We start from the raw sequence: 16,042 nt of genomic DNA on the forward strand, positions 1-16,042 counted from the left end.
TACACACAGTTGGTTTCCGTAATGCACTTTTTTCCTGTGGCGTTGAACATAATTTGGATTGAGGCCTGAATGAATTTAGAGATAACACCAGATATTAACTAGTACTTCAGCTAACTTCTCATAGCTTGTACCATCACATACCTGAGGGGATAGAAACTGAGGCACTTGAGCACGAAGACTAGGCTGGGATGAGTTAAGAGGTTGCACTGGCGGCTGCTGTTGCTGCTGCATGGTCCTGGCTTGTGCTGCTCCGCTATTGCCAAACATACCTAGATTGCCACTCTGTCAATTAATGAAAATACCAACTTATCAGGTGAATGCACAGATGAATATCAGACAATCCTCATGCATTTAGCACTGACGACCAGAAAGGAACGAGTCTTCAATTTGTGTTATAAGCAGCACAAACTTAAATAAGAAATGAGAAAAAATAGACATTATTTGTTTTAAAAATAGCTGATCTCAAAGGAATCTGTGAGAAATCAAATACAAATGCAAGTTGCGTTTTTATTTTAAAAGGAGTTTGCTTAAATACTTGAAATGCATTTTAATTTTAAAAAAGTCTTTGATTCCCCCAATTACTCCAAACATTGGATTGGAATTTCAAGAAAAAAAATCACGCAAGTGGCACAAGTTTAGTGTGCAAAGTTAAAAAAACACCTGAGTAAACATGCTTAGTATATTGATAAATCTAATTTCCAGAGGGCTTTGCACATCTAAATAACCTTATCAACAATTTTTTTGAAAATGAAAAGGGAATATTGCAAATGGACAGCACTTTGAGGCTAAAAAAAGAATTTTTGCAAAACTGCCACTTGAGGTGGCTTCTGAAGACCCATCCATTCTTCTAGCTTATAGCCACATAAACTACTTAATGCGGATTTCAGCAAGAGAAAAATAATGAGCGAAACATTAACACTGTAATTTGCATTATAAACTTCACTTCTGAAGTTGAACATTGGAACAGCCCATTCCTGAAAATAATTGTGCATGAGATTCACATTCACAACTGAATTTTATTTTAAAATGAACTGAAATGCTAACAGGAATACAAAAAGCAACTTGAATGACATATTTTTCTGAGGACTAATGAAATTATTCCTGTTGCTAGCAAAAAAAAGTCCATTTATACGGAGTTGATCTGTAGGAGGTGTGCAAGATACAATTACTTATTTTCAATGAGTCTAGATGGTTCCCTGAGACATCTGATCAGAAATGACTAACCTAGAGTAATAGAATTGTACAGCATGGAAACTGGCCATTTGGCCCAACCCATCCAATCTCCATGTCATTCACAAACTTGCTGATCATGCCTCCCACATCCAAGTCATTCATGTATGTTACAAACAGCACGAGCCCCAGGACTGATCCCTGTGGGACACCACTAGTCACAGGCATCAAATCCCAAAAAACAACACTCTACAATCACCCTGTCTGTACAATTGCCAAGCCAATTTTGGATCTAGTTTGTCAACTTGTCTTGGATCCTGTGATCTTTTGGGCCAGTCTGCCATGTGGGATCTTGCTGGAGGCCTTACTAAAGTCCAGAAAAATCACATCTACTGCCCTGCCCTCATCAATACACTTTGTTAGTTCTTCAAATAATTCAATCAAATTGATCAGACAAGATCTGCCCCAGACAAGGATATCATCTGCCCTGACTTCCAAGTAATTATTAATCCTTTCCCTCAGAATTTCTCTCAGCATCTTCCCTACCATTTACATTAGGCCTCAGGTCTATAGTTACCAGACCTTTCCCCGGGGCCTTTCTTGAAAATGGGGATGTTTGCCATCCTCCATCATCTGGTACATCACATGCCCAGCAAAGATTTAAAGATCTCAGCTGGAGCTCCAGTAATCTCTTCTCTTGCCTCCCACAGCAGTCTGTATTAAAGATGTGTACATTTTTCTCCATAATTCCACACATACTCAACATCCTTGGCTTATTTTGGAAGTAAAATTTTGAAAGACTAATCTTGTTTAACCAAAGACTCATTGAACGAAACAAACAAGCAGAAGGAAGCAGGCAACTTGTTTTACTTTGGGCTGGAAAACGAGTGGAGAAGAACATCTTACAAATAAACTATAAAAGGAATTGTAATTTATTCACTGTGAGTTCCTGCAGATTATACCTCAATTATAAAGATGTTCAACAAACCCAAATCCAAAATGCTCAATACTACGAATTAAATCATGCTGGGTAAAAACTACAATTACCTCCTTTCATTAAAAATGCCAAATGCGATATCTTAATATTTATTGAAAGATAAATATCTGATTGTTACAAAGTAATATCAACTGTGTTAGAGCAGTTATTCATGAATAGCCACCCTTACCTGTCTAGAAGAATTCAAGTTTTGCATGCCCAGCCCCGAGGCAATGGCACCAAGGGCCTGATTAGGGTGTGCACTGTTTGAAAGGGCGAGCTTCAGGCTTGGTGAAGGCAAAAATGGTGAAGTTGGGGACTCTTCCACTAGGCCGCCATCCTGATTGGAGAAAGATAGGGTGAGCTATGCAGTGCCAGACAGGGCACAGCATTGTTACGTGGTAATGGAATGGTAGCCAGAGCAAGGACAGAGGGATTCCATAGTTTAAACAAAAATGGGTTAAGAAGGTTGATGGGAAATGCAGGTTTGGAAAAGTGAAAGACAGGGAGAAACAAATAAAGAAAAAACAGGATTAAGGTGCATGACTAATAACTTTGCATGCTAACAATGATGTACATAGATTAAAAACAGCAAACACTGCAGAAGTGAAGAAACAACAGGCAAGACAAGACAGCAGTGACAGCACACTCACCACCTCCATTTCAAAATATTACATTCAACTATTGACCTTAAAATGTTTGGTGTAATAATCACTGAATGTTACATCATTTAGATTTCAGTGAATTTGGTTGTATCCATTAATTTCTTTAATGAAAGAACAGATGTTATATCTTTGGACTAATGTTTTGCTATTGAATTGAAAAGTTCAGAGTCCATAATCTAAATACAAGTATTATGATTACACAGAAAATGAAAATTCTTCCTGCAACACCCAAAGTAACAATGGGAAGACAAATGTCCTCTTTTGGCTAACTTGATTAAGGAGCTTTGAAATGAGCACTGCACAAACACTTGACTGTTATTAATATTTAATGAAAATGACAAGACAGACTTGCATTTCATATTTGCTTTATGGTATCTTTCATATCCATTTCAGCATGTCCCAAGTGCTTTAAAGTCCAGGAAATACTTTTGAATCACTGTTACTGCTGTAATGTAGGAAATGCGGTAGCCAGTTGTATACTGGAAGCTTCCACAGAGAATATGACAATAGCCTGGATTGTATGGAACTGTAGCCAGTAGTTTTGTCAGAGTATCAGAGACATTGAAAAGGATTTCAGTGCCTTTTGAGGGGAGAGAGGATCAGGGTGGTCGAGACATGGCCTCAGGTTCAACGTTCCCAGGCAAAAGAACTTGAGACTGTCCTGACCACCTTGGACTGCTCTGCTTTGCAGTATGGTCATAGTAGTGAGGCCTGGAAGTTGACTTAAACTGTGGGGCCATGAAAGGTTAGCATGACGTGTGGGCCAGTGAGAGGTCAATCTGACCAAGTAATCAAAGAATGTGGTTCACCAAGGTTGATAAGAGATGAATCACAGCACCAGTGATCACTGCCCTTCTTGAATTAGTGCGATAAAATCTTTTCTATCCACTCAAGATATCAGATGGACCAAGATTTATTGGTTAATCTGCTAGGAGGTTCTTCCAACTGTGCAGCACTGTTAATATAACACCTATGTATAAACCTAGATTTCTATGCTCAAGTTTCCAGAATTAGACTTTACCCTTTGACCTGGAGCTAGAAGTGCTACCAGCTGAGCTGCACCTGGGGTTGAGCAATTGTTATATGTAACATCTATTGGATGCTTTCCACAGTACTAGCAAAATGCCAAAACAAAATTATGTTTTTAACTAACAATCTCCATTTATGTAGTATTTTAATGTACAAATATCTCAGATGGCACTTTAAAAAGACAAGCTAAACAGCAATTAGCAAAGAATCAGATGCCAAGCAATGGATAAAGCAACTTGATGCTACATATTCAATACAACCTTGCATATATTAAATACATACAATCAAGTCTTATATTTTTGATGTAAAAATAAATCAGATACTGAAGCACAATCTTCAAAAACAATATGGAATTGTAAACAAGCAAAACTTAAAGGAAAATACTCCAAAGATCATTACTTCTAGATATCAAAACCCATATGTACTGTATATACAAATACCGTGTAGTAATATTGACAAACAAATTACAGATAACTTAAGAAACATTTACCAAAATAAAGTGCTCATTGACCACTTCTGGTGATGTTCTTAGAGCTTTGACTTTTACATATTTTAAGATTACTGAAGTGAATCAGTCTAGAAAACTCATAGGGCTTGTGTGACAGAAGCAGGTTCATAATGTGTTTATGTTGGGAACATTAATCGCACTATGATTTGGTGACTATAAAATTATCAACCTCCCATTTTACTACACTGAAGTGTTTAATCCACAACCTGCTACATTATTCTATAAGTATCTGAATCTTAATTGCAGCTTTGAAAGACTCAGGTTTCTCTTTAACTATGAAAAGATTAGTAATGAACAATATCAATTATTAAATATTCAATCTACTACAATAATATGCAAGAACTATTTTGATTTTAGCAACAATTTTTTATACAATGTAGCAAAATAAATCTGTATCTCCAACAGATCAGTAAAACGCTTGGTCTTTGTTTTGCGATAATTTGAAACACTGCTCTAAGGCAAAGGACAGTTTCCAAAACAATGTTGAGATGCCCAGATATTCAAAATCAAGAGTATTAACCCTTTGAACTAGCTTAATTTGTAATTCGTTAAATCTATTTTGGTGCCAATAAATTTTTCTAAAATGTGAATTTTCACACAAAATTTGACTGCAGGATGCCAGTACAAAGTGATACATTGAGAATATAGCTAGGGATACAGGGTGATCCTTGACACTCAATTAATAAAGGTGCATCCCAATTTAAAACTTTTCATTACTTAGGTTTTTTTTTAAATTCCCCACCTATAGATGACAACACTGATTTTCAATTGACTAAAAGTGCACTAAAATGGACTTTTTTTGTTCTAAATTGTGCTCTTTCTGTTAAAAATTGTGCATAATTTGTTTAATTTATGTTTTTCTTGTGAATACTGCTTATATGATGCTATGTGCCTGTGATGTTGCTGCAAGTAAGTTTTTCATTTCACCTGTGCATACATGTACTTATGCATATGACAATAAACTCTACTTTGACACCTGAATGTTGGCTAAGTTGCAGTTATCCCAGCAGCAACCCCTTCTCTTCTTTGAGTACAACTAAACTATCAGCAGAAGTAGCTTTTTTGTTCCTGCTAAAAAGAGCTTTTGTTCACTAGGAAATGAAATTCATCATTAGGACAAAATACTACTTTTCCCCCACTCAGTTAGTTAGCTGTGACAAACCTTGTCAAAAAAGGTGGGGCGATCCACGGAAGACTCTTTGGAAATAGAAGGTGGTCGGCAGCCAAGTGGTTTAGAAACGATTCCATTGTAATCTGACATTCCCATTCCACGTTTGTCCATCTCCACTTTCTTTTCCAACAGAGCACCTGGAAAAGGGGAAAATCCATCTTAACATAAAACAAAAAGGAAAAGGAAAAAAAAACAGAAGACAAACATTAACTTCAACTAAAGACACAGGCTAGTGAGTGTAGGTAAAGTGCAAGAGTATTTACATAAAGCATAGTACACATGGTAAGAAGCACTTGAAAGGAACAAGTTGAAGTTCTATAAATAATCCACTATACAGCAACATGCCAGTTAATGCCAGTTCACTCAAAATTAAAAAGTAGGAAAGAAAAAACAAATCTACAAAAAGACCAGCTGATAACAGGAGAAAGAAATAACTGGTATTTAAGTACATTACAAATTTTAGAGGAAGGTGAAAATAGAACTGTATGACTACTAAGGACTAACTGACAAATAGTAACTGGAACACGAGATGTTGCATAACTTTGGATTCAAAACTGGCTTTGCTGTAGGAGGCAGAAGGTGTTGGTAGAGAGCTAGTTTTGGGATTGGATGCCTGTGACTAGTCTTCAAAATGGATCAGTGCTGGGACCCTTGCCGTTTGTAATATACTGTACATGAATGATTTGGATGTGGATGCAGGAGGGACAACCAGCAAGTCTGCAGGTGACATGAAGATTGGTGGAGTTGTTGACAGTATGGAGGATAGTCTTAGGCTATAATTGATGCTCCAAATGTACAAAACATTAGTCAGTTGGAATACTGTGTGCAGCTCTGGTTACCACATTATAAGAAGGATGTGTTAGCACTGGAGAGGGTGCAGAGGATATTCACCAGGAGGCTGCCTGGGATGGAGCATTTTAATTATGACAGATTGGAGAGGCTAGGCCTGTTTTCCCTGGAGTGGGAGGTTAAGAGGGGACATTATATAAAATTATGAGGGGTATAGATAGGATCAAATACAGGAATCTTTTCCCCTTAGAAGACATATATTCAGAGTAAGGGGCAAGAGATTCAGAGGGGATATGAGGGGAACACTTTTCACCCAGAGAATGGCGAGTACCTGGAATGCATTGCCAGAGAGAGTGGTGGAAGCAGAGTCACTGACAGCATTTAAGACCTGTATAGATGAGCACCTAATGGCTTGGTCATTGAAGGCTACAGGGATTAATATGGATGGGTGTCCAATGGTTTGTGTGAACATGGTGACCCGAATGGCCTGCTTCCATGCTGTATGATTAACAACTTCTACAAGTTTCAAACACTGTAGACAAGACTTCATTTAAAGGTTGTAATACCCCAAGCCAAAGGGAGGTCTTATATGGTCTGCATTCCAGAATTATGGGCATGGTTTGGAAGACAGCATATTTTGCAATTTTACCCAAGTAGCAAATGTCACAATCAGGAAAGCAAAAATGAGAAACATAGATCAATTAAGTATTCTACTTCAGTCATAGGATTCCAACTATGGATGGAAATTATCACTTAGAAAGGCAGTGATAAATCAACAACAATTAAAATTGACTAACAAAGAAAATATCAGTTTGGATTAAATGCTTTGAGGAATCCAAAGCTGTGCAGACAACACTGTCGTGGATAATGAAATAACAGATTTCCAGAAATCATTTGATAAATTATATCATGAGAAACATGCTGGAAAAAGCCATGCAGTGTGAGATAGTTAAATTACTATTCCATTCTGGGAAGTACTTCAATGGCCGTAAAATCCTTTGGTATACCTTGGGAACGAATAGTGCTATACAAATGCAATGTTTTTGTTATTACTACAGGATCCTTCACAAGTTTCCAAGCTAAAAGCAGAGTACAACTTCAACATCTCATGACATTGCCAAGACTATAGTGGAATATCAGTCTAATTTTAAGTTCAAACCTTTGGCAAGAGACTTGAACCCATAACCAACTTCTGACTGAGTTTACTATAATGGAGCTAACATGACAATCTGCCATACAGACCTGATCTCAAGTTATCTGTCATTAATTTGCTCATTTCTGAAGCTAAAATTATGTTCAGTAAATGTTCCGGATTTTGTGGGGAAAGGAATGAATCTACTGTCTTTTCCTCTACAAGTGTCAGAAAGTTTGGGATTCCTTTGTACATCCACACTAATGCAAATACAGGAGTCCCGAAATCCCTGGCAACTGTTTGGTAGCTTTTTCCTCACTGCCCTCATGGTTAGACATGGTGCAGGTAAGAAAGCCTTCATTCATTTGAATGAAGATTAACTGCAGGGGATTAAGATAAATTATAGTTAATTTACATGTAATTATTTTCAAGCATATTTGAGCATATTTTTAAACTTTTTTTTAGTATTTTAAATATTTCTTTTGAGTTTTGAATGTTCCCAAATGCCAGAAACATTTACTACTTTAAAAGCTGGCTAAGCCAGCAGGCATGACTGAGCCAGAAGTCAAGTTTATTTCGGCATTTGTGTGGGTGGGCATTGTTCTTCCCACCACCCATGTGGGAAGATCAGCCGCAAGTATGGGTGGCTTACTTCCAAGGGCAAATACTGGCCCATTAATTTTATTTACATCTTCCAGCTGCCTCTATTTTATAACATCAACATCCAGTAGGAAAAGCAAAAATACCTCCAAATGGAATATACTTGTGCTTCAGTGAGCTTTTTCAGAACTCAAAGCTGCATTGCTACTAAGATTACAAATACGAGCATTAATGTGGACAGAAATGGTGTGTCACACAGAACTCCAAGTCCAAAACGGCCACATTTTAAATTATTTTTCTCCCCAAAACCTGAGCTCCACTGTGGGTTGTATTTCCACACTTTTGGAGGGAGAGAGTAGCTAAGCTGAGCCCAGCAAGGCCATATTGTAATTTTGCTTTTAGGAGCAGTCGACTGCTGATCTACTTCAACCAGAGAACATTTTAGGATTATACAAAGCATGAATGACAATTAAATCAGGGAACAGAAATATGTGGAGATCACAGCAGGGAATCAGGCCATTCAGCCCAATTAATTTATGTTAGTATTTGTTCTCCATACAAGCAAATCTCCTAGCACTTTTCCATATCCTCTTACTTCATTAAATCTAACCCACAGTATTGATAGTTTCTGCCATTGTATGAAATGAGTGTAATGTCCAAAATAAAAGAACAAATAAGAGCCCAAAGCTGTTTACCTCTGAACAAAATCGGAAATTTGACAAGTGGGAAGGCTGAAAGGCTACTATGCTGATGAAACAGGGAAGAAAACTGGATGTCAAATAGAGTGTTGAAGAGGGCTTGTCAAAAGGTTAAAAGAGATAATGGTAAATTGATTTTAAACACTAAACAAGACTGTAAAATAAGTTGTCTACTTCAGTACTCCCCCCAACCCACCACGAAAGAGGGGTACCACAACCGAAATTTAGAGTAAAGTCACAAATAAAGACGAGGATAACCACTGTCTGGGCACCAGGGTAATGAGATTAGACCCAAGGTTACCATCGTTATTTTTATCTTCTTTCACTGAGGAAACCAAGTTGCATGACTGCTACTTTAATCTTTTTTGAAATCTTATGAAACAGGAGAAAAATTCAAGCACTAAAGCCTTCAAGGTAACAAGATTAAGAGCAGAGAGTACGATCCAAGGCCAGTCTAATGTTCATATATAGTACTGGCATGTTGTGAAACATGCAGAATTCAATGCTCCCCAAGGATAATCATACACCTATCAACAAGGCCATAAACCAGCAAGATCTGTTATTTTAAACAGAAATCAAGATGTCAAATGACTTTTACTGCTTAGGAATCTCATTAAGAATGAATGCCAAGTCCACATCTTTCAGACTTACCCATAGCCTGATCAAGGTTCAGGTTATTACATTTCAGAGCCTCTTCTGCTGGTTCTCTCTGTGAATGATTATTATATGCCATATTTAATTGTTTGCATGAGAGATGTCAAAAACAAAATTAGCTTCATTACGGAGGACAACATTCTTAAAAATGTGATGAAAGATACAAGATTTATGTTGACAAGTAACTGCAAACTGATGAGCATTCAGAAAGATTGATTTGTTCACAAAAGCATTATTTCCAAGAAAATACATTTGCCCTGAATGTGCTAACAGCATATCTGCATGCAGTGCTGGCAAAGACTACCAAGATTCTATCTGATCAAGATATACAGTTTAAATTTCAAAGTCCTATGTTTTTGATATGTTGTCAACTACTACTCCACAACCACACTGAACATTAAGCAAATTGGGTTATACACGATGCATGATAATCCAACTAAACAAATGCACTACCAACAGTGCACTCAATTCCAACAAAAAATACTGAAGGCAGTATGAAAAGTTACTCTTCACAAAGAACTAGATTATTTCAATGTTGTGGCACAGATGGCTATAGTACAAATTATTGCTGCCTTTATTTCAATTCAGTAACTTTATCAGAATCCATGAAATCAGCAATATCCAGTTTTTAAAATGAAAAGGTGAGAAAATTTAAAGCGATGGGAAAAGGCCATTACCAAACATACAGTATCTTACAATATTTCATTTCTGCAGAAACTTACTAAATTTCTGTGGTTTTGCTGTAAATCCTGCTAACTCCACAAACTTATCATGTTGGGTTTAAAAAAAAATTGAATGTGACTTCTCTCCAGTTGCAACTGACTAACTTTAACACTGCTACTATGGTATTCAACCTATCACCAGTTTAGCTGCAATAATTTTCTACTGCACAAAATGCTCCATTTAACACATTCCCACCGTATTAATAATCCAAAATCTAGTGAATCTGATGCCTACTGATTGTTAGCTAATATCTTGTAACTGATGGATAGTACCCAAATTGCAAATTCTATCAGATCACAAGAAACTATTGTGCATGTACTTATAGTGGAATCCAAGATTTAACAAAAGGGTACTTACAGGAAAACCCATATCAGTCAATTGTTTTATCAGGCGATTCATAAGCCAAGTCTCTTCTTGCTTACTGGATGCTTTTATACCCTTCAAAAGGGAAGCAGATATCTTATTCAGAAGCCTTTAAACATTACAAATGGCAATCAAACTCTGCTGCCTCTTCTACAACAAAATATCCATTTTTTGCAAACCACCCAAATGTAAAGAGACGGAAGTACCTTCTGATGCACTTTCTTGCTAGCATTGTTCCAGCCTGAAGAATTACAAGAAGAGTTGCTCTCCTGAGAAGCTACATTATTCCACATTCCCATCTCTCCTTCATCTTCTTCCCAGTTAGAATGATGGCTACTATTGAGGGCAATTTCATCTCCACCGCTGACCCAACCTTCTTGCATAGTTTTAGAAGCTGAATGACAAATAGACAGATTTCAAATCATTCTGGAGTAAGACACCAATAATCCTTAAAGAAAGTGATGGTTAAGTTTGTCATCTGTTTATAAACAAACATCCTTGTTGTACTAAGTGAATTCAAAGTTAGCATTATTTTATTCTGGAATTTTATTCCACATACTTTACAAGAACAACTATACCCCACTGGCTTTCATAATCCTGGAAGTTAATTTACATTTATATACAACTTTCTTATGACCAGTTACAACATGCTTGGGTAACAGCCAAATCTATGTTTAAGAAGTAGCTGTAGAAATGGAAATGAAGCAGACTTTACAGAATTAATTCTTAAAATTCTTGACATTTTACTTTGAATGCAAATTTTGTAAACATTGAGAGCCCTCCAAAATGGTAAGGGGACTTGGATAAAACAAAGACAGAAGCTGGCTCTAATACTTAAATATTTTTTCCCTAAACTCTCTCATCCACCCAAATGACTTGCGATGGTGGCTGGTGGCAGGGATGGATTAGGGCTGGTGGCTAGGCTATGAAATCACACCCACCCCAAAATAAAAGGATACAGTTGAGAACCATAAGAAACCTCACCAAGAGTTTTTTCATGCCTTCACATCAATCACCTGACAACACTGCACACAAATAAACTCCAAGTAACACTAAGCATGCTGGCGAATGGGCCTGCCTGACTGACAGCCAGGAGTTCAAGAGTTTCACTGTTGGATAATGAGGGGCACATACTGTGACCATGAAGTGCTGAAGAGTCATGGACAGATGGTTACTTTGGTTAGCCTCACCATTTCAGTGTTTCAGGAAGGTGGAAACAATTGCATCTAAGTATTTGATCATAACTTATTTATGCAACATTATATTCCAGTTTCTGTCAAAATATTTTTACTTTAACACATTAATTGGCACAGTTTCACTTGCAGCCCATTCTATCTACCCATTATTGCTTTCTAAACTCACTTCAGATTAAGGTTGCTCTTTTCTTACTATAACAATCTAACTGCTTGGATCTATACCACCCATTATCATCAGAATTTTAAAAACTTGTCCAATGCACTTTTCATTCTTAAAATCTATCCTCTGATAGGCTTCCAGATTATTCATTCTTCACTTGAAAATTAGTATACAGACTAACAGCACTCCAATTATGAAAACAACATGCAATGTCATATATTGAGTGTTGAAATTGTTTTTGCACTTATTCACTAATTAAATCACTGCATGTTAAACCAAAACTGTCTCAATATGCCTATTGCTGTAACCTCGAGGGTTACAATATGTTAAACAAATATCCTGTTTTTCCAGGTCAAACTTAAGATAATTTTGTCCACTTGCAAAGCTCTTAACATTTTGAAATACAACCCTTCAATTCATAGCACGATCACAGTACAAATCACATGATAATTGTTCCCAAAGCACAACAGTGATGTGGGGCATTTAAAAAAAAATGACAAATGCCAGAAATATTCAGCAGGTCATGCAGATTCTTTTGAGAGAGGATTGGTGGTAACGTTCCAGGTCAATGACCTCATCAGAAAAGTCAGTTCTGATGAAATGTCATCGACCTGACACAAATATGTTTCTCTCTGTCAAGATGTTGCTTGACCTGCTGAGTATCTTGTTTTACCACCTGAACATTTTTGTTAGCCTATTATCTTTTCATGTGCCTTTTGAAATGATGCACATTTTAAAGCAAACTTGAACTCTGAAGTTCATTCATTTCTAATATGTGAAACAAATACAGGGCACAATGAAGACAACATTTATAATCTCACAAAGGGAAAATTAGTCTGCAAACAATTATAATCCAACTTCTAAATAACGAAGATCCCAATAAATGTTGCAAAACACTACAACAAAACAATTGCATTATTTATATTTTTCATTATACCTGGGCATTTAAAGTAGTCAAAGTGTCTTATTTATCATTAATGATCAGAATACATCTCTGACACACAGATGATCAAACTATGCTTTATTTTCAGCAGCTTAATTTCTCCCAATACAGTAAGCTTTTCTTCTCAACATTAAAGATGAAGTCCGCAGAACATTAATGAAAGATTTAAAAAAAAATTCACATGTCAACCAGGGTGGAAAGATACCTGAAGAATGGCTACATCACCAACTCTTCAGATTCATGCAAAAATAACTTTTCAAGGAACAATGGGCCTCGAATCAATTTTATTAATTCAAGGTAATATTAGCATTTTGGCATTGTAAATTCAATTAGCAACTTAAACTTTAAATTACTCCTACGTTTGAGGAGTTTATTGTACAACTTTATTGTACAATACACAGCCATGATATTCATGTTAGTACACAAAATACAACTCGTATCATTTTGCAATATTCTATTCACAAACTATGACTATAGATAATATTGTTGAAACCCATTGCCTACACAGAGAAATTTCACCAGGATAAAGCTGCTGTTGAAATGAGGTGTATTTTGGTGAAGTATTAAAATTTAGTACCAAAGCATTTAAGCATCCAACTGGTCAGAGCACCACACTTGCAGAATAAAAAACCCTGCTCTCATTTTGTTACCTGGTTTGCACATTGCCGGGGCAGCAGCGGGAGCATTCCCTCTTCCAAAGTTCCCCGTAGATTCCACAGTATTATCTCCCCACCCTGAACTGCCATTGGGAGGTTTGCCCCATGCTGAAGTCCCATTATCGACTGCAGTAGATGGAGAAGGTGGCTCGCCCCAAGAGTTCTCAGTCTTCGTAGGAACACTGAGCGTTTCTCCCCAACCTGTGAAAATATTAAGCTCTTTATCTAATGAATATGAACAAACTTATGCATTGTTTGAAAGTTCTCTCATTTGATTAATCTCTAATTATAATAAGTGCATTATAACTTTAATATATTTGACACATCTCTAACAACTCTTCCAATGAAGTGATTTTCTTTAAATGTGGAAATGGTGGTCATTTGCATTGTTAACATAGCTACAAATATCAAACTATAAGCAACAAAAATCTAATTTCAGGAGAATTCTTCCTCCTTCCCCCCAACCAAATTATTTTCCTGCACCCATTTTCCTCCTTTTATATCCTTTCCAATGTTTTCTGTGACTAGTCAGAAACAATATACAGTCCATCTTGATTTTCATTGTTATTCTAGAAGAACCTTGCCTCGTTAGAACTGCATCTGATAAAAAGTTACCCTTTCAGCTGTTTTAAGTAACACATGTCAATTATCCATCTCATTTCTAACAGACGTAATTGGCATGGAAAGACAACAATCGGGTGAAGACTCCATTGCCAGAAAATAATAGTGCAAGATTCTTAGAGATCGAGAGCTTTTAGCTACATACAAACTTTTGCATATCAACTGATCTAGCCAAAGTAATATAGGATCTTAACATGACATTCTTCCAATGACCAGACTCCAAACAAATAGTGGTCTAGAAATATATTAACACAAGATTGACCAAGGAGGTCACCTTAAAGTTAATACTACAATGTCTGAAAATAGAAGGCAATTGATTAAATGTTTAAAAACTCAACTGGATAAATCTTGCCAAGTTTTGGAAGTGGTTTAAATCACTACTTTAATACCACTTAAATGGCTGTGAAGTTCTGGACTTGCTTGCAGATGCTGAGAAATGTGGAAGCTTGGGATATGGATGGATGGATTTGGAAGGCAAAAATCATCAGTTTCCTTTACCATTGGACTGTACAAGATATCCAGCAGTACAACCCAGATTTCCTGGAATTTCTCAGAAACACTTCCTAAACCCCACACTTGGTTAGTCCTGGCAAAAATCTTTGACCCCTTTGGGAATTGCAGATCAATTACTGAAACTAAAGCAAAATAATTTTTAAAATTTTTATTTTGTTGCATATACTTAGTTTATTTTGAAATGGTTTACTTCAATTTTGATAATTTTGACATGTCTCCAAATTTCAGGAATACTTAAAAACATGTTAAACATGCCCAATTGGCTTCAGCTTTGTCAGTATCATAGACTATCATGGCACTTCAGGAACTGGGCTGAGCCTGAGGCCCAGCCGCTGCTCAGATTACTTAACTGAACTTGGAAACAGAGAGCCAATGATGCACTAAGTGTTGATTCCAAGAAAGGTCCAGTGTGATCCAGTATAATATTTTAAGCAGCTGTACTGCATTTTAAAATTTTAACATGAGGCTGAATTACTATATAGTGAAGACATGAAATAATAAAGTTTCAAAGATTATAATCTAATCTTTCAGTTTTTCAATTTAAGATGTACATTGACTTCTTAAAATTTGCCAGACATTTAAATTAAGCAGAACATCGACTACTTTACTACAGTACATTCAAGTAGGCAACCACCAGGGGGCAAAAGATCTCATTATGAATGTAGCCATATTAGAATGTTTATTCAAATGACATTTTTTGCCTCATCTTAGATTATCAGACACACTTATCTGATATATTGTTTGATAGTTTTTATTCTATTGTGAAATAGTCGTTCCTTTCCCTCCATTGTATTTAACTATTTAACCTTCTGCCATTTTCTTGTTCATGACAATTTACCATTTTCACAATTAAGTTGCCATTTTATATTACAGTAACCTGTCATGTCTTTCACAATACACATTGCTCTAATTTCCATGGAATTTTGAAGAGAATGGCGCACACCTGTATTTGCCAATGTATCAATATATTGTGCAGTGCAGATATGCACACATGAATGTAACATGCACAAGGAATACACATTCCTGGAAATTAGTCAGATACAAGTCCCTATTTACTTTGACTACATATTTCATTGTCAATTCAGCCAACAATATTGCTAAATATTTGATATAAAATAAGCATATTTACATTAAAGATACAAATTTAAAGGTGCATGATGTATTATCCAAAAGGAAATGGATGGTTTGAACTTTCAAGGACAACCATTTTTTTCAAAAATACTGTGCAAGTCAGTCAAAAAGAAAAAAGAATAGATTTTTCAGTGATTTCCCCAAATTCAGGTTTTTACTTGTGCCCATTGCACAAAAGTATGGATCATTATAATAATTGCAAGTCCAGTTTTTAGAAAATAAACGCAATGCTTATATCATAGGCACACTACAAAAGAATGTTGTTCTACCCTGCAGGAAATGTTTTTTTTAAAAAGCTAGAAAGAGCAATAAACATAGTTCATTCTCTGCAATGAATGATTACA

General features: G+C 36.3%; 1 protein-coding gene across 10 annotated transcripts in view; it reads right to left on the reverse strand.

Annotated features, from left to right (window-relative positions):
• tnrc6c1 (trinucleotide repeat containing adaptor 6C1) overlaps window positions 1–16,042 on the reverse strand; it is a 253,511-nt gene that overhangs the window by 24,776 nt on the left and 212,693 nt on the right. For 5 of the 10 annotated variants that reach the window (XM_052033048.1, XM_052033054.1, XM_052033053.1 and 2 more), the window contains 7 exons: window positions 13,428–13,634; window positions 10,685–10,872; window positions 10,473–10,553; window positions 9,390–9,447; window positions 5,511–5,677; window positions 2,337–2,510; window positions 142–282 (listed from right to left, as the gene is read on the reverse strand). In XM_052033048.1, the coding sequence (XP_051889008.1) occupies window positions 142–282; window positions 2,337–2,510; window positions 5,511–5,677; window positions 9,390–9,447; window positions 10,473–10,553; window positions 10,685–10,872; window positions 13,428–13,634 (1,016 nt within the window). The remainder of the gene's footprint in view (window positions 1–141; window positions 283–2,336; window positions 2,511–5,510; window positions 5,678–9,389; window positions 9,448–10,472; window positions 10,554–10,684; window positions 10,873–13,427; window positions 13,635–16,042) is intronic. The other 5 variants (XM_052033057.1, XM_052033051.1, XM_052033056.1 and 2 more) reach the window with 3 other exon arrangements.

The sequence above is a fragment of the Pristis pectinata genome, chromosome 18 (genome assembly GCF_009764475.1).
Source record: "Pristis pectinata isolate sPriPec2 chromosome 18, sPriPec2.1.pri, whole genome shotgun sequence".
NCBI classification, from domain to species: domain Eukaryota; kingdom Metazoa; phylum Chordata; class Chondrichthyes; order Rhinopristiformes; family Pristidae; genus Pristis; species Pristis pectinata.